Here is a 23,607-nt window from a genome sequence, read left to right as displayed (position 1 = left end):
TAGCTATGTAGCAATAGCATATTATGTTTGAGGCTGACACATGACAGGTGAATGTTTGTCTGCAGAGTTCACATGTCACATCTAGAAATGATCCACACTGTGATTTCCTGCCTGACACAGCAGCTTTATTTTTCCATTTCAGAGTACAATCCACTTTTATTTAAAGTTTAGCAAATGACTAAATGGTAGAATAACAACAGATTAAAGTTAATACATCGTCAAACTTCTCATCTAGAAGAAAAACAGGGCAGAGCTCAGAGACCTAACAAAGGCACAGAACCAGAGAAGAGACCTGATACCAGAGAAGGAGTCCCTGTTTTATACAGGCGGAGCCCAGATCATACAAATATGGTAAAATCATGACACACACGTGCTATTGGCTAAAGTCCTGCTCACCTACGTCAAACATAAAACCTGTGACAAGAAACCAAGATAATTTGAATCAGTCATCTCCAGATGATCATAACTAAAGTGTAAATCCAGCCTGAAGACTTCAGACTGGATTTACAGTACAAAGCTTCTGCACTGATTTCATTAATCAGACACACTGAACGTGTCTAATGGAACACAGCTTCAAAGGCTCTGTACAGCTCAGGGTGTCTGGTGGGAAACATGTCTGTTGAAGACGTCATTGCTGTGCTGCCGATGGTGTAGGAATACTGTGTCTCCAGAAACTCCCTGCCAAACTTCTCTTTAGCAGATCTGTCACCCAGACAGGCAGCCAGATGGATGGTGGCTTTATACCTGTAGAAGAAGAGCGCCAGAGACAGGGCCAAGGTGACGACGAAGAACGGGATTCTTATTGAAGAACCTGGGAAGATGAATGGGATGACGATGCGGCTTCTCGCTGGTTGACCATGTGTTCTTGTGAGAGATATAAAACACCTCCATGCTCCATCCCCTGGGAGTCTGAGAGGACTGACCATGATGTTGGGAATCCTCTGAGCTCCAGCTCTCTTCATTGAGTTCCAGTGGTTTGGCAGTTTTTTGGGACGATGTCCTGCATCAGGAATTTGACAGTTGTCTTTTTTCACACAGTAAAAAGCTCTGTGCTGAGTTTGTATGAGTCCTGTAGCAATACCATACGCTACCTTACTATTGATGACACAGTTCCAGGGAGAATACAGGAGCACGTCAGTGATGGTGGGCAGAGGCAGCAGACAACTGGCTGGGATCTTCTTGTCTCTGATTGATCCATGAGCCACAAAGGTGATGTCAACGGTTTTTTCTTCTTCTTCTTCTTCTTCTTCTTCTTCTTCTTCTTCTTGTTCCTCATCAAGCTTTTTTTTGACTAAATAAAACACGTCCACGAGATAGAAGAAAGCCTCAGACTCTGAATTCTCTCTGAGCCACTGTCGAACAGCTTCATCCTGACAGTTTTCTATTGCAAACTCTATTAATTCTTTCCTTTGATCTGAGCTCCTGTTGGGGTTTTTAATGCAGAGCTTTACTCTGGCTAACCTCTGAACCACCTTCCTGTGAGAAGAATTAGGAAAATAAATATTTTAGATGCCTCATTTCAAACATTTTAACACAGTCTACTCCCAATATGCTTCTTATCTTATAATGATGAGATGTTTCAGAGTTGCTCTCCTGGACAGATACGACCTTTGATGGAGTCATTACACACTAAATAATGTTGATGTTCAGACTCACTGAATTTCATGAAGTTGTGTTTCCAGCTCTTCAGAAGCCGTTCGTATGGCTTCAGCGTTCTCTCTCAGACTCTGACTGGCTTCGGTCTCACAGTTGTCCAGGTTTTTACAGTTGATGATCAGCTCAGGAACTGAAATCACAAGTCCAACTGCTCCTCCTGCAATCTGAAGAAGAAAAACACTTTTTACAACGAGACCTGGAACCTCTCAATCTGATGTTGGACTTTGTGATCAGTAGAGCTCGGTGCTTGGACAGCTGCTGTTTTCTGCTTCATCCTGTGACCCAGGAGTCACAACATTTGAGCAATATGTGCTTCAATAAGGCAGAAATATATTTATGTACTCCTATAAATCCACATTTCTGCAGACTTTGTCTGAGGGAAATATTTGATGTGTTCTTAAACACGGAGTTTCAATAGTTACCAGGGAAATGTTAAAAATGGTAAGTTTACAGTCAAAAATTAACAGTCTGACAGATTTATTTATTTTAGGTAGAACTAGGCATCATGGTGAGCACAGCTGACTCCGTTCACTGACTTAACTGAAAGAAGAACCAAAATAAATGCAGGTGCCTCACCTGCCTCCTTCACATAAACGGGAGAAAAAGGGAGGGAGATAAAAATGGAAAATCAAACAACCCAAACCTACAGCAGTAAGAAACATGTTGAGGTGTTGTCAAGGTAACGTGATGCGTCACCAAGTCCTGTCCCATTCTTATTTATATCATGACCAAGTCTGTGAAGGTTCAGGGCTTAGAGGGGACCTTGGGATTGGGCCTAGTTCTCACTGTGACCTCTGAGTCACTGATGAGGCAGGAAGCAGTGCCCCCTGCTGTGCCTGGCACAGACCTGTTACTTCCTGTGATACTTACACGTCCAGCTGCCTTCACTGCTGCTTTTCCTCCAATGTTAATGGCCAGTGAAGCCACAGCCTTCCCTGCTTGTTTAGCTGCTGGTTTTAGAACAAACTGTGAAAACAGGTTCAGACCCAGTGTTGAATTCTTCAGGACACCTAAACCTACATCCTTCCCAGAGAGCTGACGCTGGGACAAACCAAACACCATAGTGATGATATTGTTGTCATCATGTAATTGCAGCCCGTTGCGTTTGGCCATCGCTCTCAGGATTCGCTCCACAACATAATCTTCAGGAGGAAGATGATCCCCGGCCTGTTGTTCCTCTGTCAGTGACTCCATGAGTTTCTGGATTTTCTTCTCAATATTCTGGATCCTCTCTGAAATCTCTTCAGCTTCTTTCATGGTGCGACTTGATACTACAGCATCTGCAACATCAGCGCTCACATTGGTAACCAAACCAGCCCCTGTTGCTACAGCTCCTGTTGCAAGTAGAACAGGTATCGCTAACCCTCCGGTAAAGAAGGTTGCTACACCTGCTGCTGTCAGTGCAGCTGCACCACCTACAGACACTGAGCTGCCAACAACCTTCGTGACGTTTACATTCTTCTTGTTTTCCTCCAGCTCATTGGCCAGTTTCTTCAACTTGTCTGCACCTTTCTTCTGTAGCTCCACCCAGGAGAAGATTTTATCTACGAGCTCATCAGCAGCATCCATGTTGAGATCACACTGAGGGGTCAGCAGGTCTACAAGAAAGTCACATAAAAACTTACTCAGAGTAAAGTCAAATGTCAGAAAGTTAAAATGCATGTTGCTAATAATGGAGACGATATTTTACAAAGAAAAACTGACTGTAACAGTGAACGCTGTCAGTAAGACATGCTGCTGGACTGTCAGGTGGCTAAATACACCTGAAACCTTGTCAGCACAGAGACCCAGAGTCAGCATTAGCACAACCACTAACACTGTGTCAGCCACTGCCAGTTACAAGCTAACAAAAGCAAAAAATAAACATAAACAAATAAAAGATGCTAACTATGCTAATGGTTCTGATCCGTCTGCTAGTCTGTGATTCTGGTCTCAACAGACTCCTCATCTGAGTCTGGGTCTGACTGAGGCTCCAACATGAGGCTGAGTCTCTCTGATGTTTCCTCCTCTAACATCTTCATCCTCTCTGCTCTCCTGCTCTGATTGACCAGTCAGACACTTTTAATGTGAAGGAGCAACAGCAGGAAATGTTCTGTTTGCACCAGAGACAAAAGATCGTTATGTCTGGATTTATTGGTTTTTTTTCTGTGTGCGTCACCACAGACACAAAGTTCACAACACTACACAGAGATATCACAGCGGTCATCAGTGGACACACACAGCAGCTGAACATGTTTATGTCCGTGGAAATTTTCCAGACTGCCACTAACCCTGTTCCTGAAAATTGGTTCTAAAGTATATTTTTACTTTCACAGTAAAGTAAATGTGAAGAGAAACTAGATCATTAACTAAACATGTACATTTGTCGTCTCACCTCCAGAGAAGTGTTGAGAAAAGGCTCTGCTCTGACCGTCAGCTACCAGAAGACTGATACCCTCCTCTTGTGTGAGTCAGCCTGCAGGAATTCCCCCCACCCACCCCCCTCCCAAACAAGTATGGTCTGTCTCTGAGGACACATTTGGCTCCCAGCAGCTTAAGGACGGAACAGCAGACACTGTTATGAAATGGAAACTAATAAATCAGAGGCTCATTGTACAGTAATCATAACCATTCCCCCAGAGTTACAGTGTTTATTGGTCTGCCTGTCATGGGGGGTTGTTCTGGTCTGGTCTGGTCTGGTCTGGTGTGGTCTGGTCTGAATCCAGGGTCAGATTTGTGACTTTGACTCTGTAAAAGGTTCTTAAAATATTTGTCAACAGTTGAAGCAGGTTTGAGAACATGACATTGGAGGGTTTGTTCATCACACACCAGCTCCTCCCCCCTCCGACTCTTCTCCAACCAACAGAGGAGCAAGCAGCTGTCTGAGGCTGGTGGTGTGTGATGAAGTGTGAGGAGTCAACGTGTATAACGTCCAGCAGGCAGGAGGTCAGCAGGAGGAAACACGAAATCAGCCTCATGCTGATTACACAAGACCGAAAGTGAAAGTGTCTGAGTTTCCATTTATAGAAACCTCCACAACAACAGATCAGGTCTGAGCCTCGCTCAGTGTGATGAGCTCACTGTACAGACCCACTGGGCACAGTGTGAACCTGGAGAATCAGCGTCTCTGGGTCTTTGACTCCACCAGGATTGTAGGATTCTTGAACCTGGACTTTGATCCTCTTTATTTCCCACATCTCTTGTTCTTCAGAAACATTTAGTGCTTTAGTGCTTGATGGTGAATCTGGAAGAGATGTGGCAACAGGTGTTTGGTGCACACACACACACCTGTCATAAGACAGTGTAGGAAGAATACTGTTCTATATTTAGAACCGTATTCTGTCACCGGCTCCTGTCACGCTGTGTCTCCTGTTGAAGGCTGTGTAGAGCTGCTCAGTGTGAGAGCCTAAGTTTCACCTGATGTCAGACACCTGAGCAGCCAGAGGTCTCATCCATGCAGACCAGAAAACACCTGAGTGACTGGAACTGAGCAGGTGTGTCCCCACAGACTGCACCAAACATTTTAGTAGGAACTCCTGTATGATCTGCTGCTAACACAGCAGCTCTGGAGTGAGAGAAGTTTCATCAGTCAGTGACTCAGTTCAACATCAAACTGCTTCAGTCACAACATAGAGTCAAAGCAAAGAAGCTGTGGACATGAAGATTTGAAGAGAGAGGGGTTCACTACAACTCCCAGGGTGCATTTCACTAACAAACAGAATCTGCAGCTGAATTCAGTCACCATGACAACAGACATTGTCCAGCTGCCACAACCTCTGGCTCCATGGTAACAGCAGCTGAGGCTCATGACTTACAGAGGTGTTGAACAGGACGAGGTGAGACTGCCACCCCCTCCTGTCATACTCCCTCTCCCCACCAGATGTCCCCAGAGTTTCTTCCTGCCCCCATCTCCTCCTGCTCACCTGCTGCCCACCCTCCACTCGCCAGAGCTTACCTGCCTCCGTACACACCTGACCCTTGTGTCCCTCATCTCCCCCTGGAGTCTAAACCTGTTTCCTGGTCAGTGGTCAGATCGTCTGCTACCTGTGTGTCGTCACCTGTCTACCTGCCGGTCCATCTGTCTGTCTGTAGGCCTGGACTTCATCCTTTAATCTATTCAAGTCCCTTTGCTGCAGCAGCGCACCTGTGCAAACTACCACCTCAGTAATCAATAATCAATACCTCTGTCAATAAATCTGATTTCTGTAAAGGTACAGGTGTGCTGGATTATAGGAGATTTTACAGGTGTACCTAATCAAGCAGCCACTGAGCATATACTAATAACATATACAGTGATGAGATAAAACTGACCAATAATATTGTCCCAGATGATTCTGTGGAAGCTTTGTGCTGCCAATATTAAAATGAATCCATTCACTCACGTTATCATTTAAACTCCAGGTTTCAGGTTTGTTTTCAGACTTGAAAATTAAACATCACAATGTTTTTATAATTCTACCATGTTAGATCATTTTTATTTGACAGAAAACACAAAAAACAACTTTTAAAATTTGAGGTTTAATATTTTAACAATTCAAACTTTAAAAACTGAAATGAAATAAATCCTCAGACTTTGGATTTGATGTCAGTTTCACACAAAGTTTCAACAGCTGCAGATCCTTCACAGACACAGCAGGAGCAGGTTCAGAGACTCTACCTGAAACTTTTCTGTTATACTTCCAATACCTGAGCAACACTGCACCTCAAAGTTTAACACTAACACAAAAAAACACAAACATATAAGGTGTAAAACCAGCTGTGTGGTTCTCATGAGGTGTGTTGATGCAGAAACCCAGAGTCAGAGGAGGATGAAGAGCTCAGACCAGATCCAGGTCTCTCAGTCCATTTGTGACTCCTGTGTCTGAAGCTTTGTTCATATTAAACCTGCGAAAGCTCACGAGGGAATCAATGTTAAACGGAGACGTCCTCTCATGTAGCTGGCTCAGGCTCGTTAAGGCTCAAAGAGCTGAAATATAGTAACAGTGAAACACAGAGATCAGAGTGAAGCTAAACTCAGTTCAACGCTTTGGATAAAATGTTTTCATGTGTCTGCAGCTTTGATCATAAAGTGACGTGTGTTCGCTCCTCTTCCTCTCGCCTTTTCTTCCTCCTCCTTCTCATCACAGGTCGTCTCCATGTCTTCAGTCAGTTGCTACTCTCTGTCACTGGAGGAGAGAGGTCAGAGGTCAGAGGTTAATCTCTCCAGTGGCAGTCTACGCATCACTACAACCTGGTGTTGTACTACCTGGATGTTATTTCTATAGACCAACCAATCAGTGATCTTCATTTTCAAGGTCATGACAACACTGGTTTGGACCTAAAGGTGGAGTCAGTGACCTCTGTGACCACCAGGGGGCAGAGGGAACAGACTGTGATAAACCTCCTCCTCTGGAATGTCCCATCAGCTGCACTGACACCTGCCCTCACCTGTGGACCCCTGGACCCAGACAGGAAACAGTGTCTGTGACCAGGTTCACATCAGAGACCAGGTCCCAACTGTCTCTGTTTCAGTCTCTGGTCTGAACCAGGATCTGAGAGTCTGAACAGAACCAGAGTCAGTGCGGGTAGAGGTTGTTCTCATAAATGTACGTGTTAATAATCTGCAGCAAGTTTATGAAAAGTCTTTAGAAATGTTGATGAACTTTAGAAACGTTAATAAGAAAAACAAACGTGGAAATGATGATTTTATAAAACAAATGTTTCATGTTGTTTAAAAACTGAAACGTGTGAGATGAAAGACATGAAGTCTTCCTCCCTCTCTCTCCAACAGACATTGAGACCTTCAAGTTCAGCACTGGTTTTAGATCAGGTGAGGGTGTGACTCACCATGCAGGTGTGTTCAGGGGCAAAGGTCACTCCTTTCCCTGCTCGCTCCTGAGAGCCCGCTGCTGTCGCCGCTGACCGAGCTCTTCCTCATGATGCCTGAACCACAAACACAACATCAGGGATGTTTCGTGTCATCACTTCCTGTAATTATCTTCCCGGTATTGCTGTTGTGTGTTTGTGTACAGGCTGCAGTGCCCCTCCCACCTGCAGGTGACAGCATGTCCAGTCTCTGCAGGCTGTTTTTGCGAGCAGGTGGGTAGTTTCCGCCCTTGGAGAGGCGACGTTGGCGATGGTTCAACATGGCAGCTGGAGAGACGATACCAGGGGGCGGGGCTTTACCCATCTTCAGGTACAGCTCCTCGATCTCTCGCTTCTGATTGGCCTGTAAGTTCTGCACCTCCGTCAGGTGTCCTGGGAGAGAGAGGAAGGATTCATGGAGTGTACTGATCTGAACTCTTCAGGCCTTTACTGAACAAGTTCTGTTTTGCATAAATTTACATAATTTATTATTGACAAAATAATACATTTTATCTAATTCTAATAAATTAAGCTTATTACATTGATTTATAAGCTGATCAGTTGAGGCCAAGTAAACATTTGTGCCAAATCTGAAGAACTTCCCTCGAGGTGTTCCTGAGGTATCAGGAGACTGAAACACATGGACGTTCAACTGAGAACATAAAGCCTCAACAGAACCACAACAGAACTACAACAGAACCTAAACTTGTAGAACCTAGTGAAAGTTTCATGTTTTGTGTAAATCTTTGAGCTCAGGTCCAATTATTTTCAGAAGTCTCTTATTTTGAAATTTCTCTCTCTCCATGATTGAACAATCCACCAATCACCTTTCACGGAGCTCCTGTAGCTCCTCCCACAGCTCCTCTTTCTCGCTCTCTGATTCGTCAGAGCTGAAGGGTGCAGAGCGACTCCATGATTGGCTGAAGCTGGGGCTGCTGGCTGACCCCTCCCACAGACAGACACTGAGCCTCTGACCCCCCCTCCTCCTCCTCTCCTCCTCTTCCTCCTCGCCCCTCCTCATCTTGTCTTCTTGTCCTCCAGGGTTGTCATGGTGACCACCAGATGGGGAGACCGTCACCGTGGTGATGCTGCTCTCAGATTCGCTCTGTTCCTCCGTGCTGCTCTCTGAGCTCTCTGATTGGTTTGGCCCGGAGGGAGGTGGGGAGTGGGAAGTTGGTGTGGCCTGATTTAGTGGGCGGGGCTCCTGATGACGGACAGCAGTGATGTCTTTAGAGGGCGTTACCTGGAAACGACCCACAGTGAGGACTGAAAGGTTGTTCACTGTAAAAAGACAGAAGGTCAGAGTGTGAGTGGCTGTTTGTCCTGTAGGTGGCGCCGCAGGAAACATGGTGGAGTTATTACAACCCAAAGCAGAAGTTTTCAAAGTGGGAGGCGAGCCTCACTGTCTGTGTGTGTGTGTGTGTGTGTGTGTGTGTGTGTGTGTGTGTGTGTGGGGGGGGGGGGGGGGGGGGGGGGGGGGGGGGGGTTTATGGTTATGAAGACCTGAAGAAATCATCAGGTGTGAATCTGGAAGAAACTTCATGAACATGTCAGTTAAACTTTGGTGTCTGTGACACTCTGTTCTGATTGGACAGTGGAGGGGAGGTCAGAGGTCACTACAGCCTCTGTACAGCCTGAACATCCTCAGACCATCGATCACTTTATTAGGAACACACACTAACAGTGGGTAGTCCCCAGGTGTCTCCAGGTGTCGGAGGATCCTGTTTCATTTTCCTGCTCAGTGTTAACGACACAGTGAGTCGTTTCTTACCCTCGTGAAGGGGAGACAGTCCAGGTGATGGGGAGACGGGGGGAGACACCTGAGCAGGAGGAAGAACATCATAATAGTAATAATGAGGATTTAATTCATTTATAGCTTTTACACATGAAATAAAAAGTAATTAAATAAAGTAAAAGACAGAAAATGTTAAAACAAAGGTAATAAAGTAAAGAACCAGTGACTCACAAAGAAAAACAACAATAAACATAAAAACAAACATCTGTACATCTTACTCTGTGAGGACTGGATGGAGGAGCACTGGTCAGACTGGGAACACCGGTCAGTGTGGGGGCACTGGTCAGTGTGGGGGCACCGGTCAGACTGGGAACACTGGGGCTGTCAGGCTCTGAACCTGTAAACCAGATTAATGATCAGTGTGTCTGTTCAGTCTGGTGTGATGTCACTTTGTGATGTCAGCAGACTCACCATGAGGGGGCGGAGCTGAGCCGACCTTCATCTGAACTGGGCTGTGACGTGGCAATGACTGAATAAATGAACGAGTGAATGAATGAATGAGGGAATGAATGAATGAACAGAAACCGGGTCAGTCTAATCCTCTACCCTGACTCTCCTGCCCTACCTGTTTCGTGTCAGGAGTCCGGCCAGGCAACGCCCCCTGCTGGCTGTCATGGGCGGAGCCTGCCTGAGGGAAGTGGCTGTAGGGCGGTTGGGGGGAGAGCGGAGCAGAGAGGGAGGCTTGTGTTGGGGGGTGGAGTTTATGGCTCAGGGATGGAGACATGGGGGGAGAAAGGGGGGGTTGGGCGGAGGAGAATGGTGGAGACAGGGGGTGGGTGTGTGGGATAAAGCCCTGGTTTGGGGTCCCAGGTGGGGGCATGAAGGACTGGGCCATGCTCATGGCCAGAGAGAGCATGTTGGTCAGAGTGAAGAAAGGCTGGTCAGGGGGGGGCCAGTGAGGAGGGGGAGGAGCCGAGGAGGTGGATGGTGGGGGGGGGGGGGAGGGGTTACTGTGGACTCGGTGGAGGCCAGGGGCAGCACCGTGGGCAGGGAATGGGGCGGTGTAGGGGGAGTAGGGGGTAGATGGGAGGTGATACTGTGGAGGAGAGAGAGGAGCAGGAGGAGGAGGAGGAGGAGGAAGGAGGTGGGAGGAGGAAAGGGGGGAGTCTGGGTAGGGGTATTGGAAGGGATAGATGGGGGGCTGATGGGAGGAAGCTGGGGGTGAGGGAGAAGAGGGGAGATAAATAATGAGAAGGTTCACCTGTTATACACTCGATGTCGTTATAATAGATTTTATTATTATGTTTTTTTAACAGTAAAGAATCAAAAATCCATCAACACTTGTGTTAGTTGTATTTGAGCGAACATTAGTCTGCAGAAGAAGAAGAGAGGATGTGTTTCACCTGCAGTAACAACTCAGAGGCTTCAACAGGTGTGTTCATGTACCTGATGAGGTGTGAAAAGACTGTGACCTCAGCGGCCTGATGGTGGGCGTGGCCTCAGGGTCGATGTGGAAGTCTACACCATTTAAGGGGGAAGGGTCAGCATCCATGTCTGATGGGAAAACGAATGAATGAATCGACCTGTTTGTCGTAGGCGTGTAAACATGAACTGAACCAGTCAGAGTGGAGATTCAGCGTCATCAACACGATCACAAAACACAGCCCATGAAACAAATCAGGAACATTAATGACAGAACATGTGTGTCAAAGTGCCTCCCCCCCCCAAACACCACCCCAACCCCCCACCCCTCCACCGTCCCCCTTTTTCCTCCCTTCTTTACCAGGTAGTGAGGATGAGGACAGAGCTCTGGAGAGGCCCTGGAAAGAGAACCAGAAACTTCAGTTTACTGTTGAGCTGAAAAGCCGTTTAACTGATTGATCAATTTGAGAATTATCAATAAAAAATCAGTTAATCAGAAATCAGACCAGAAATCAGAAAAATATCACTGCACACACACGCACCATGGATTTGAGCGGTGAGGAGGGGGTCAGGTGAGACAGTCTGTCACTGTCTGCTGGCCTCTGATGCATCATTGACTCCACCCTCGTGATGATGTCATACATGCGGAGGATGAATCCTTCCCGCTCTGACAGGAGGATGAAGTCTCTGTGAAGCTGAAAACACACACACACACACACAGAATGCATACATTTTAAAATAAAGCTTTGTTTAGTGACAAGGTCACAGCAGGGACTTTATCTCTGATCAACACATGAGTTTCATTCATGTCTCAGAACCAGAACCAGAACCAGATACTGTGACTTCATCACTGCACTGTTGTTTTCTTCAGCTCATTGGATTTAGTTTGGTTTTATATTTTAACTGATGCCAGTGTTGAAATGCACTGAATAATGCTGAATGTAAAGAGTGAGGTTACCCCTCCACAGGTTTAACCTCTCACCTGGCTGCAGGTGTGCTCAGGTGTGCTCCAGCACACCGTCACATCATGGTCTGGACTGGTTCCAGTTTTAGAATTTATTAGTTTAATCCAAGAAACAAGTCCTCTTTTCAAAGGTAACCTAGTTATAGCTACACCTGAGAACACCTGAGGCAGCACCGTGCTCTGATTGGCTGTTGCTCCTCACCATCACAGAGGCGATGTCCTCTGGATTGTCTCCGTCCAGGTCGAATTTAAACGTCACCATCTTACTGTCGTGAGTCTGCAGCTGACACTCCACCACCCGGTCCACCATGTCTGACACCTGAACGCATCACACACACACACACACACACACACACACACACACACACACAGTATGTGTACACAGTGTCAGGGTTGTGGTGGTTAATGAGTGAATGAAGGTCACACTGAGTCATGTCTTCACCCCTGTGATTCTCAGACGAGCTCTCGCTCTCCTCCTGAACTGCTTCGTCGTTGCCCTTTTGCTTGCTTCCTGGTTGCCCTTATCTGATTGGCCATCATTTCCGTCACTCAAACCTGAGGTGACATCAGAGGCGTAGCTACAGAAAGAAACAGAGACATGACAACAGAAAGTAGAAGCTTCAAATGTGAAGTAAAAACTTCTGTAAAAAGCCAAAATAGATTAATGTGATTTAATGTGTGTGTGTGTGTGTGTGTGTGTGTGTGTGTGTGTGTGTGTGTGTGTGTGTGTGCGTGCGTGTGCGTGTTACCTGTCAACAGGTGAGGAGAAACCACAAACTGATCCAGATGACAGTCGCTCGGCATTATGGGACACAGCAATGCTCTGGAGACAACATGAGGACACGAGCAGGGTCAGAAGGGTCAGACTGACCTGATCCTGGTCCAGGTCTACCTGAGGGTCTCCTGATGAATCTTTCCCATGATTCAAAGGGACAAAGTGTCCGGTGTTTTTCTGGTCTGCAGTGAGTCTGATTAACAGTCATTGATCAGTTTGATCTGACAGACCTGTGGAGGCTGAGGTGTTGTGTCAGAGACAGACCTGTGTCGCCCTCTAGAGGAGGTCAAACCGTACTGACATCAGGTCTGCTGCCTTTCCACTCACTCGATGTCACAGCTACACCACATTTATTTATTCAGTGAGACGCTCGTTTGTCATGACCACATTTTAAGTTATAGGGGCTCTTCAAAATAAGAGCTTCTACTTTCTGTACAAACCTATGGCTGTTTCATGACAGAGTTTTTAGAGTGTGTGACATGTTTGGTTCAGAGCTTCACTCTCATGGTTGATGATGTAAATAATTACATAAATATAAATATCACAGTCTGTAAAATCCCCACTTCAGATTTAAAACTCGAACACCCCCCCCCCCCGACACACACGGCTTACCTTGGGGAAACGCAGCACAGGAAGGGGCGGAGCCTTGGATGGAGCCCTTGGATGGAGGGAAGCCTCAAGGCGAGGGGTTTCCCGAGCCACTGGAGGAGGAGCTGAGACCGACGGGACAGGGGTGGGGTTTGTGACAGGAGGGGGTGTGGCCTCAACATTCTCTGCGACACCTGAGGAGCTGAAGGAGTTGTCCATCTCACAGTCCGCTGCCATGGCAACCAGAGGAGAGTGAGACATTTAAATGTGAAGGTGCAACACTGAACTTCAGTTTAAAAATAAAAAATAAAAAGTGAAATATTAAGATAAAACAGAGAGAGTGTCCTCACATGTAGCAGAGGAGTACGAGGTGTGTTTGGCTGCCTTGTCGTCCTCGTCTCTGTCCCCCTCCGTCCTACTGAAAAAACTGCTGATCCCAGAATCCACCAGGCTGCTGCTCACAGACAACGCTGATGATGTCATGGGTGGGGCTTGTATCCCGGGGGGGGCAGGTGCTGAAACAGCTGCTGCGTCCTGCTGTGAGTTCAGAACAGAGAAGTTCATTCACAGCGTCTGAAACTCACCAACCCTCCGTCTGCTTCTGTTTTGTTATCAGATACTTTTTTACTGAGCTGTAGGAGTGAACTCCGCCAGCAGGAGGCACTGTGTTTCATGACTGTTACCACAGGAACAGCCTCAAACACACCTGAGTGCCTACCTTGCCCCCAGCAGACGCGCTTGTGGCAGGTACAGGTCTCTGATTGGATGGGTCAGGTAGTTGGGGCGTGCGGTCAGGCTCCTCCTCGATGACAGTGCCTGTATGGCGGTTCAGAGCTCCCTCCAACAGGCGCCGCTGTTTCTCCCGCTGACGCTTTATGGCCGTCACTCGGTGTCTGATTGCCTTGGCAACCAGCTTATAGTCCGCCTCACACACAAAACCCAGCACCACCTGTGAGACAGAGAGAGAGAGAGGTGAGATACCTCTACCCGTCACCTGTCAGGTGATGTCATCACCATGATGTCATCAGGTACCATCTCCTGGGCCACCTCCTCGGGGACGTCTTTGTACAGCTCAAACAGGAACTCGATGGCGTTATTGTCTTTGTATTTTCCGTGAAGCTTCTTGTTGTCGTCCATCCGGAGCCAGAGCTTCAGCGCCGCCTTCGAGCCGTCGTCGTCCTCAGCCAGCTCCACATGGACCCCCAGCTCCTCCTGGAAGAACCGGTGGTCCAGCAGGTCCTGAACCGTGAACCTGCGGGACGAAACAAAGACTGATGATCACCTGTACACAGCAAGAGATTCAAACAACATTATCTGTCCTCAGCGGCTGAAGCCAGGATGTTAGAAATACTGAGGTACATGGGAGTCCTTGTTTACCCAAGCTTCTGAGTTAGCATGTCTCATGAAGTGACAATGACCAAATGTCTATAAAACGCAGGTTGAAAAAAGCTGGAATTTCCCTTTAAATGAAGAGGTCAGAGGTAAAAGCTGCACTGTGGCGTCATCACCTCTCACTGCTGTTGGTTCGGATGCAGCCCTCAATGATCTCCTTCAGCTCCGGGACTTTAACTTTGAGAAAACTGTCTGGTTTGATTCCCTGAGAGATAAGCGCACCGTCAAACATCTGAACAAAAACAGGAAGTAGACAGCACTCAGGTGGGCGGAGCCTTACATTGGTGACTTTGCGGTAGATCTGGGCAGCGTTCTGACACTCAGAGTATGGGTACTCGGAGGTTGCCATCTCCAGGATGCACATCCCGAAGGCATAAACATCAACAGCCTCGTCATACTTCTCCTCATACATCTCTGGAGCCATAAACTCCGGGGTCCCTAAACACACCACCAGACACAGTATGAAATACAATGACACAAGCAACTTCAAACAACTGCATCCATTGTCTGACTGCGATTTAGAGCTTGGACCTTATTAAAGGCTGACAGTAAAGTAGGGGTTAAGGACTGTTTACACCCTGCTGGCTCTCTGAACACACTGGTCATACCGATGACGCTCTTGGCAAACGAGGCCTTCTTTAGTGTGGCGAGGCCCAGGTCCCCGATCTTGACGGAGGCGGTGGGCCCAGTGATGAAGATGTTGTCACACTTGAGGTCTCGGTGCAGGATAGGAGGGCAGCGCGAGTGCAGGAACTGAAGCCCCTTCAGGATCTGGAAACTCCAACGCTGCAGTAGCTTCAGCTTCATCTGACGGAACCTGCGCAGGTACCTGCAGAGGAAACACAAGCCTGATCAGCTCAGGTGAGGTTCAGAAGGTAAAACATAGCAGAGATCTGAAATTAGAGCAGTGTGTTATCGGAACTACAATTTTATGAGACGATTAGGAACTAATATGAGCATGAGGTGTTCAGGAACTAAAGTTCAGGAGGGGCGTTTTGGAATTAAGATGTTGTGGAGCATTCTGGAATCAAGGTTGCTTGCTGTTGGGAGAAAAGAGCAGGACCTAGGATGGATCCTTGAGGAATCACACTAGAGAAAGCAGCCACGGAGGAAAAGAGACACAAACCAGGCGAGAGCTGTAACATTAATACACAAAAGTTTCTCCTGCATGAGATCAATGAAGTTTATCTTTTTATCAAAACAAAAACAGGGATTTGGAAATAAGAACAAAGTTGCAAAGAATCGGTCAACCAGGTTTAAAGGTCATTATTTTAACTTCGCCACTGTTTTATTAGAAGTGTTAATATCCACTCAGCCAGTAAGAAGAGCCTGGCTGGTACAAACCTGTTATGGAAGAGCTAATGAAAAGACACTGGGACCTGTAGTGTTTGTATGATGTGGGTGTCAATTTAAAAATAATTAAAACATATATTTAAAATACATATGAAAGCTAAAATAGCAGGTCAAATCTGAGCAGGTTTTGCAGATCCTGGTTCTGGACTCACGTTTTGAGGGTCCCAGATGTCATGAGCTCTGTCACCAGGATGGTGCATTTGTGGCCCTTCTGTGTCGACTTCCAGGAGTCGAAGAATCGGACAATGTTTGGATGCTGCAGAGCTTTCAGCATCTCCACCTCCTCACAGAACCGCTGACGCTCCGCCTTGTTCAGGCGATGGGTCTGACAGGGTAAAGGTCATAAATTAGTACATGAATAAATTTATTGATGCTTCAGGGATGAGCAGATTAAAAAGCTGAGAGTCGACTCTGGGTTTAAAACCTGGACTCTGAAGGACACTGGGCCCTCATACAGTCACTGTGACAACACACAGCTGATGATTTGCTGACATGATAACATACAAACGTCTCACATCACTGCTGAGCATGATGGGAAATCAACAGCATGTCCATGAACATGTGATCATTCCTCCAGTTAAACTGTGTTCTCATAAAACAATAATAATATGGAATATTATATATATATATATATATATATATATATATATATATATATATATATATATATATATATATATATATATATATATATATATATATATATATATATATAAAGTGGGAGGTGAACACAGTAAAGTGGGCTACAACAGAACAAAGTCATAGTTTATATGAGAAGTGATCTTATGTGTTGTTGGCTCATATTTACACAAACTCACTGATCATCAACATGTTGCAAAACCAGGTTAACCCCACATGATCTGGTTATTAATGAACACATTTGACTGAAACTCTCAGTATCAACATATTAACACATTATCAAAACAATCCCAGTAGAGAAGCTGATCCTGTCATCACAACCTTTCCTCAAAATATCTTTGCTGTTGCACATGAAGGCAGTTTGAAGGAGACTGGGTTGTTGTGAGGCGTCACAGTGGGTGTCAATAATAAAAGTAATGATGTGTAAAGCCAGCATCAGGGTCCTGGTCTTGTGCATGCTGGCTCAACGCCACATGGTCGAGCTCTGCTGGGAACAAGTCTGTGAAAGGGTGAAGACATTTAGCGTCTGTTGTTGTGTTAATGTTAATTCTTAGGAAAAAAATCACAGTCTGAGTGTAAACGCAAACATACTGAGGGAATAGTGTTGTGATGAACTTGAATTTGAACTGTAATGTCTGCAGGCTGCAACCGTACTGGGATATAATATAATATAAAGGTTGTCTCAAACAAATTACATGTGTGTAAAACGTGTGTTTGTAATTTACAGGCTGAAGGACCTGACTGCTGCTGACCAATGGGAGTGAAGGACAGGTGACATGTGTGCTTTTAACAACCATAAACACACAACAGGAAGATCACCACAGAGCTGACCTTTGACCCCATTAACTGTGTCTGTGTGTGTGTGTGTGTGTGTGTGTGTGTGAGATAAAGAGCTAACAGTGACTCAGCAGTTTGTCGTACAGTACACAGAATCTGATTGGACAGACGGCTGCTGGTTGATGTTGATAACAGTAGACACACACACACACACACACGTTTACCTTTCTTTGCTTGTGAGGACCCTCACTAAATTAAATTAAATTAAATATTTACTGAAACTGAACCCACTAAACCTGAAGAACCGACCTCCCTCCAAATATATGACCTAAGGTGATGGTTCCTTATTCTGAGCCAATCAGAGCTCAGAGCGGCGTCATCGCGCAATAAAAGTATAAAATCAGCCCGAAAGCTCAGATACACTGTGACCTCAGATAACACACACACACACACACACACACACACACACACACACACACACACACACACACACACACACACACACACAGCTTCAGAACAGGTGACGTACAGGTGCAGTGTTTAACTTCCTGCAGAAACCGGACCAGAGTCACAGTGAGCTGCTGGTCTGTGAGAGGACTAACAGAGCTCCAGAGCATCATCCAGTCCAGTGTTTTCAGGGAGGGGTCTGAGTCCTCACAGGACTCCGCACACAGTCTGCAACCTTTAACTGTCTGCTTCAGACCCTCAGAAGTTTGGTGTCACGTTTTATTTTTGTCAAAATAAAATTTGTCAAACAGATTTCATCCTCTGACAGGTCACATGACTGTGACTGACTGTGACCTGTCCACAGGAGGTTTAACAAGCTGAAAATGTTGTGACCTGGATTCTAACAAAGAACAGAGGACACACTGGTTCACTGCTGGCATCTCTCCATCCATTATAAAGTGTTAGTGATTACCCATGATGCTTCACACTGACCTCAGCTCAGCTTTTATTGTCTTTAAATCATCCAGTACATGAACTCCCCCTGTCATAACTGATGATTCAGTTTCATATTAAATTCTCTTTCTGTCTGCGCTCTTTGATATTTCCTCCTCATCTGCTTTTATTCTGAAGCATGTTGCACCTTTTATTTCGAAAATTCCTGTAAAAATGGATCTGTACTTCCTGTGACAGCAGCAGATCAGGTTTCATTCCTCAGCCTCTCCTCAGGTCTGTAGGTTTAATCTGCTCTGATCACTTTTCTCTGTTTCTCTTTAATCCATTTGGTTACCTTGATGACAGCAGCTGTTACCACAACGACAAGCCTGACTTTAATTAAAAGGTTATTAAGGATCATTAAAAACACACAGCAGCATCAGTCAGCTGATACTGAGATCATGGAGTTCAGCTTCATCAGAGCTGATTCAGACCAATAATCGAACATATCACTTCCAGGCTGTGACATCACTGCTCCTCACGGAAACATGAGGACGACCTGTCTCACTGAGGAGACCAGAGCAGGTCGTCGTCACTGTGACTGACATTCAGCTTCACTCCAGACTCCACTCAAACACCTGAATGCTGCACCAAGTCAAGTTCAGTGACTGTGAGAGGTCAGATACAAACTGACCAATCAGACTGCTCCTCTTCAGCTTCAGGGGCGGAGCTTCAAATCACAGTCTCTCTGTAGCACACCTACTGATCAGCTGATGGACAGTCAGTGTCACACCTGACACATCTGTCACACCTGACACACCTGACACACCTGTCACACCTGACACACCTGTCACACCTGTCACATCTGTCACATCTGACACATCTGTCACATCTGTCACACCTGTCACATCTGTCACACCTGACACATCTGTCACACCTGACACATCTGTCACATCTGTCACACCTGACACACCTGTCACACCTGTCACATCTGTCACACCTGACACATCTGTCACATCTGTCACACCTGACACACCTGTCACACCTGACACATCTGTCACACCTGACACACCTGACACACCTGACACATCTGTCACACCTGTCACATCTGTCACACCTGTCACATCTGACACACCTGACACACCTGACACATCTGTCACACCTGTCACATCTGTCACACCTGTCACATCTGACACACCTGACACACCTGACACATCTGTCACACCTGTCACATCTGTCACACCTGTCACATCTGACACACCTGACACATCTGTCACACCTGTCACATCTGTCACACCTGTCACATCTGTCACACCTGACACACCTGTCACACCTGACACACCTGACACATCTGTCACATCTGACACATCTGTCACATCTGTCACATCTGACACACCTGACACATCTGACACACCTGACACACCTGACACACCTGTCACATCTGTCACACCTGACACACCTGACACACCTGACACATCTGTCACATCTGACACATCTGTCACATCTGTCACATCTGACACACCTGACACACCTGACACATCTGTCACATCTGTCACACCTGTCACATCTGTCACACCTGACACACCTGACACACCTGTCACATCTGTCACATCTGTCACACCTGACACACCTGACACACCTGTCACACCTGTCACACCTGTCACATCTGTCACATCTGTCACACCTGACACACCTGACACACCTGTCACACCTGTCACATCTGTCACATCTGACACACCTGACACACCACACAATTTAACTGTTGTTTGAACCTGTGTCCAACACAACAGAATGTGTGTGTGTGTGTTACCTGAAGCTCACACCAGGCCACCTCCACCGTGGTCTCTGTGTCCAGACCTTTATAAACTGTCTTGAAGGATCCTCGTCCGATCTCGATGTTGAACTTGAGGAATCGTCCGTCAGGAGACGAGGCCACCGCCTGCGTCTCTTCTTCATCTCGCTCTTCCTCCTCCACTTTCTGTTGCCACGGTAACACCTCCCTGTTAAAGTCTGAAAGCGTGGCCCCCGTCTCCTCCCCCGAGTCTGAGGTGACCTCCTGATTGGCTGGAGGGCTCACTGCAGCCTCTGATTGGGCCGCAGGGTTGTCCTTTGAGGTTGTCATGGTAATGGGAGGAAGAGGAAGATAAAGGAGGGATTCCTCCTCCTCCTCTAATTGTTCTTGTTCTTCTTTATCTTTCTCTTCTTCTTCAGGTCTTTTGTTGCTTCGGTCGTCAGCCGTCCAGGGCAGCATCCTGTTCAAATTCCCCTCCCCTCCTCTTCCTCACCAGGATGTGGGTGCAGTTCATGTGTCGTCTTCTCGGTGATGCCGGTTCAAGTCCCTCACTGTCAGAGGAGTGGGAGGAGCTGGAAGAGTCGTCCAGACGAGCGTCAGCCTGAAACATCACATGAGCTTTAATTAATCAGGTGATGAGCTGAGAGGACGACGGACAAACAGAGACAGTCAGCGAGTCACCAAGCAGTGAGGTCGGTCTGTCCACGTTCAGTATCTACCTGAGACTTAAACTGACCTGAGATCAGCTGAGGTGAGGAGCAGCTGACTTCCTCACACCAACTGTGCTTACATGGACATGAGTGTCCCGCTTCTGATCAGGTATTTAAGAATACACCTGATCCAGGTTTCTGATCCATCTCTGCTGGTACAGAACATGATGATGAGGAGTCAGGACACACCTGTCTCACACCTGAGACTGTTCCTGATACACACACAGACACGAGGAACTGTGTGACATCATTGATGGTGTATTGATCTGCTGCAGTGAAAGTGAAATAAGACTGAACGAGCAGCAGCTCCTGACTCAACTGAGACAAGTGACACTGTGAAAGAGCTAATAAATAACTAATACATAACTAATAACTAACTAATAAATAATGAATACATAACAGATAAATAGCTAATACATAACTAATATATAACTAATATATAACTAATACATAACAAATAACCAGACAAGGGTTAGTTTTTATTAACTCTACAGGGGTCTTTAATCTTAATACTAATAATAGTTTCTGTTTTCCACTGCTTTTATTTTGACATGTGAGGAAGTAAAATGTATTTACAGATCAGATGTCACAAGTGTTTCAGAATAAAAGACAAAATGAAAATGATTTACAGATTAGACTTTTGTATTTATTGACTTTTTTTATAATCAATAATTTATATTATTTATTATGTACAGACAGGTTTGTGTTATTTAAAACCCCAAATTAAGTTTATTTTATTATTCCATTATTTGATTTAACTGGGTTACTTTGTTTGCATATTTATTTCATTTTATTTAATATTAGTATTAGTATTACAGTATTACATTATTACTATTAATGTAATATTCTACCATACTTAAATTAATTAACATTTTTTCTAATATAAATAATACATATATGTTTATTATTAAAGCAATAAATATTTATCGCAATTTTTCTGTAACAGTTTATTATTTTACTTCCGTCTCTTCCTTTTGTGTGTTAATATTTTAATTTGCTTTAATACGTTTTTAAAAGGTAACTGCAAAGTAAGATATTTTATTATATTATATTATTATACTCACTGCGTGTGCAGCAGCAGCCAGTGACTTAATGAGCCGAGCGGAAAAACTGGAACCAGTAAAACCACATTAGAAACCAGCAGAGCTCAGCTGACCCGAGCAGATTCAACAGGTCCAGGTCCAACCAGGGTCCAGTCCGGTCTCAGTCCGGCTCAGTGATAAAACTCCGACAGTGACGGAGCCCAGCGACAACAAAACATCCTCACAGCACAAAGTCGGTCCTCCAGCTTCTTCTTCTGCTGTTTCTGAGAACTTCTGCAGACTAAGAGACAGCACGAGCTCTATCAGCGCTGAGCAGACTGCACGAGCTGCCACAAGCCCCGCCCTCCGGACACCTGTCACCTGCCTGATAGAAACAGTCGGGGGGGGGGGGGCTGTTCTCCGTCTCTCAGCTGTCCTTCACCACGTCACTGCCCTTCTCTCTGCTGTTATAACTTTCTTCATATTGGATAATTTTTTTAATTAATTGTTATTACTTATATAATATATAATTCTTATCATTTTACTTTTCTTAATGTATTTATTTTTGTTTCATCATTTTGTATTATTTAATAATGCATTTTTTTAAATTTATTTTTGTATTATTTTACTTTGTAGGATTATTTATTATATGTATATTGTATTTGTATATTTATATTTTATTATATATCATCATATTTAGATTATTGTTATACATATTTATATTTTATTTTGTCTATTTACGTTTTATTCCTTATTTGTTTTATAAACACTGATGATGATGATGATGATGATGATGAGTAAAGGTTTGCTGTATGACACACTGATGTTTTACGTGTTGTCATGTGATCTTGTGTCCAGCAGAGGGCGCTGCCTCCCTATATGTTTAGTTTGTCTCTACGTCACAGCGCAGTTTTAACTCTTCACCACGCTTTTTTATTTGTAATTGATTAACTTTATCAATTTTAAATAATCTCAAACATTATTTTAAACCATATAAATAAAGGTAAATTCTTATAATACTTTAAAATATGTATTTATGTATGTATCAGGTGATGTGTCTGAGCCTAACCCTGTGTCCGGAGCAGATTCATCTGTTTCTCCTGCTGCAGTCTGGCAGCCCACTGAGGCTTCTTCTTCTTCCCTCAACAGGTGAGTACAAACCTTTAATATTCCCACAGTCTGTCAGTATATGTTGATATTATAAACAGTAGAGTCCAAAAGTCTTTATCAGAATGTGAAGAGACATGTTTAACATTACTGAGAAAAACATAAACATATAGAATCTGTACATGTATGTTCTTTTAAGAAATGTGCATATATAGATTAAGTATATATTGTTAGCATGTATGTACGCAACATGTTATACCATATAAAAATTCACCATATGGATTTTTTTTAAAATGTAGAATATAATGTCAGATTTTTTATGGATATTTCATATATGTTATAAACTTATATCTCCATATATCCAGAGGATGTAAATATATGATAATAACATATAAACTTATAGGTGACATACCGTATATGGCAACATCACTCTTGATACAGTGACATTTATATAATGTCACAGTCTGGCTCTCACAGCCATGACAAAGAGGGAGACACACCATGTTAACGTTAAACAAGAATATTTATTAGAGAATCAAAGCAGTAAAATTATGATTCCTAACAAAAACCCTCACTCAATGGAGTTTGACAATCAGTAAGTCAGTGTGAAGTGTGTGTTGTGTGAGTGGACATGGGTGTAAGTGTTGTAAGGTGCATAAAACAACAGATAACAGAGGACCTAAAGCAGCTCCCATCACCACCGGAGATGTCTACAAAGAGAGGGGGGGAGAGTGAGGCATGAGTAACAGGAAGTGCCTTTTATAGGCTGGTGAACACTGGGCCCAGGTGTCACCAGGAAGCACTGCTGACCAGAGGTGTACAATACCATCACACAACAACAGGGGTCACCACAATATATATATGACATTTTTGTCTGGGACAGAAATGACAACAAACAAAGCTGACCCCTGACCCTCTGGCCCATGACCCTGTAGGGGCCTGTAGAACCCGATAATGTAATAAATCCCCGATA

The 23,607-nt window shown here is 45.0% G+C and overlaps 2 protein-coding genes across 3 annotated transcripts; both read right to left on the bottom strand.

Moving 5' to 3' along the window:
- Window positions 1-103: 103 nt before the first annotated feature.
- On the bottom strand, window positions 104-4,138 carry LOC139609530 (uncharacterized). 2 transcript variants are annotated; one of them, XM_071464252.1, is made up of 4 exons: window positions 4,031-4,138; window positions 2,527-3,254; window positions 1,657-1,820; window positions 104-1,476 (listed from the first exon to the last, which is right to left on the bottom strand). In XM_071464252.1, the coding sequence occupies exons 2-4, from the start codon at window positions 3,223-3,225 to the stop codon at window positions 558-560; spliced, it is 1,782 nt and encodes a 593-aa protein (XP_071320353.1). In that variant the 5' UTR covers window positions 3,226-3,254; window positions 4,031-4,138; the 3' UTR covers window positions 104-557. The 2 variants fall into 2 exon arrangements, with proteins under 2 accessions (XP_071320353.1, XP_071320363.1); XM_071464262.1 differs by lacking the exon at window positions 4,031-4,138 and adding an exon at window positions 3,361-3,906.
- A 1,996-nt stretch (window positions 4,139-6,134) lies between these two features.
- On the bottom strand, window positions 6,135-21,852 carry LOC139609524 (serine/threonine-protein kinase WNK4-like). Its single transcript, XM_071464239.1, is given in 25 exon segments — window positions 6,135-7,174; window positions 7,462-7,516; window positions 7,518-7,557; window positions 7,666-7,872; window positions 8,308-8,760; window positions 9,251-9,299; window positions 9,493-9,611; window positions 9,686-9,743; window positions 9,840-10,429; window positions 10,661-10,768; window positions 10,998-11,034; window positions 11,179-11,331; window positions 11,803-11,919; window positions 12,043-12,178; window positions 12,350-12,423; window positions 12,988-13,193; window positions 13,314-13,500; window positions 13,682-13,912; window positions 13,996-14,215; window positions 14,472-14,560; window positions 14,636-14,793; window positions 14,964-15,184; window positions 15,861-16,033; window positions 19,814-20,396; window positions 21,570-21,852. Coding segments are annotated over 24 exon segments (4,188 nt in total). The 5' UTR covers window positions 20,255-20,396; window positions 21,570-21,852; the 3' UTR covers window positions 6,135-7,108.
- Window positions 21,853-23,607: the final 1,755 nt, after the last annotated feature.

Source organism: Trachinotus anak, unplaced genomic scaffold (assembly GCF_046630095.1).
Source record: "Trachinotus anak isolate AG129_WGS33_773 ecotype Australia unplaced genomic scaffold, CSIRO_AGI_Tana_v1 ptg000003l, whole genome shotgun sequence".
NCBI classification, from domain to species: domain Eukaryota; kingdom Metazoa; phylum Chordata; class Actinopteri; order Carangiformes; family Carangidae; genus Trachinotus; species Trachinotus anak.
This window is presented reverse-complemented; position numbering and strand designations above follow the sequence as displayed.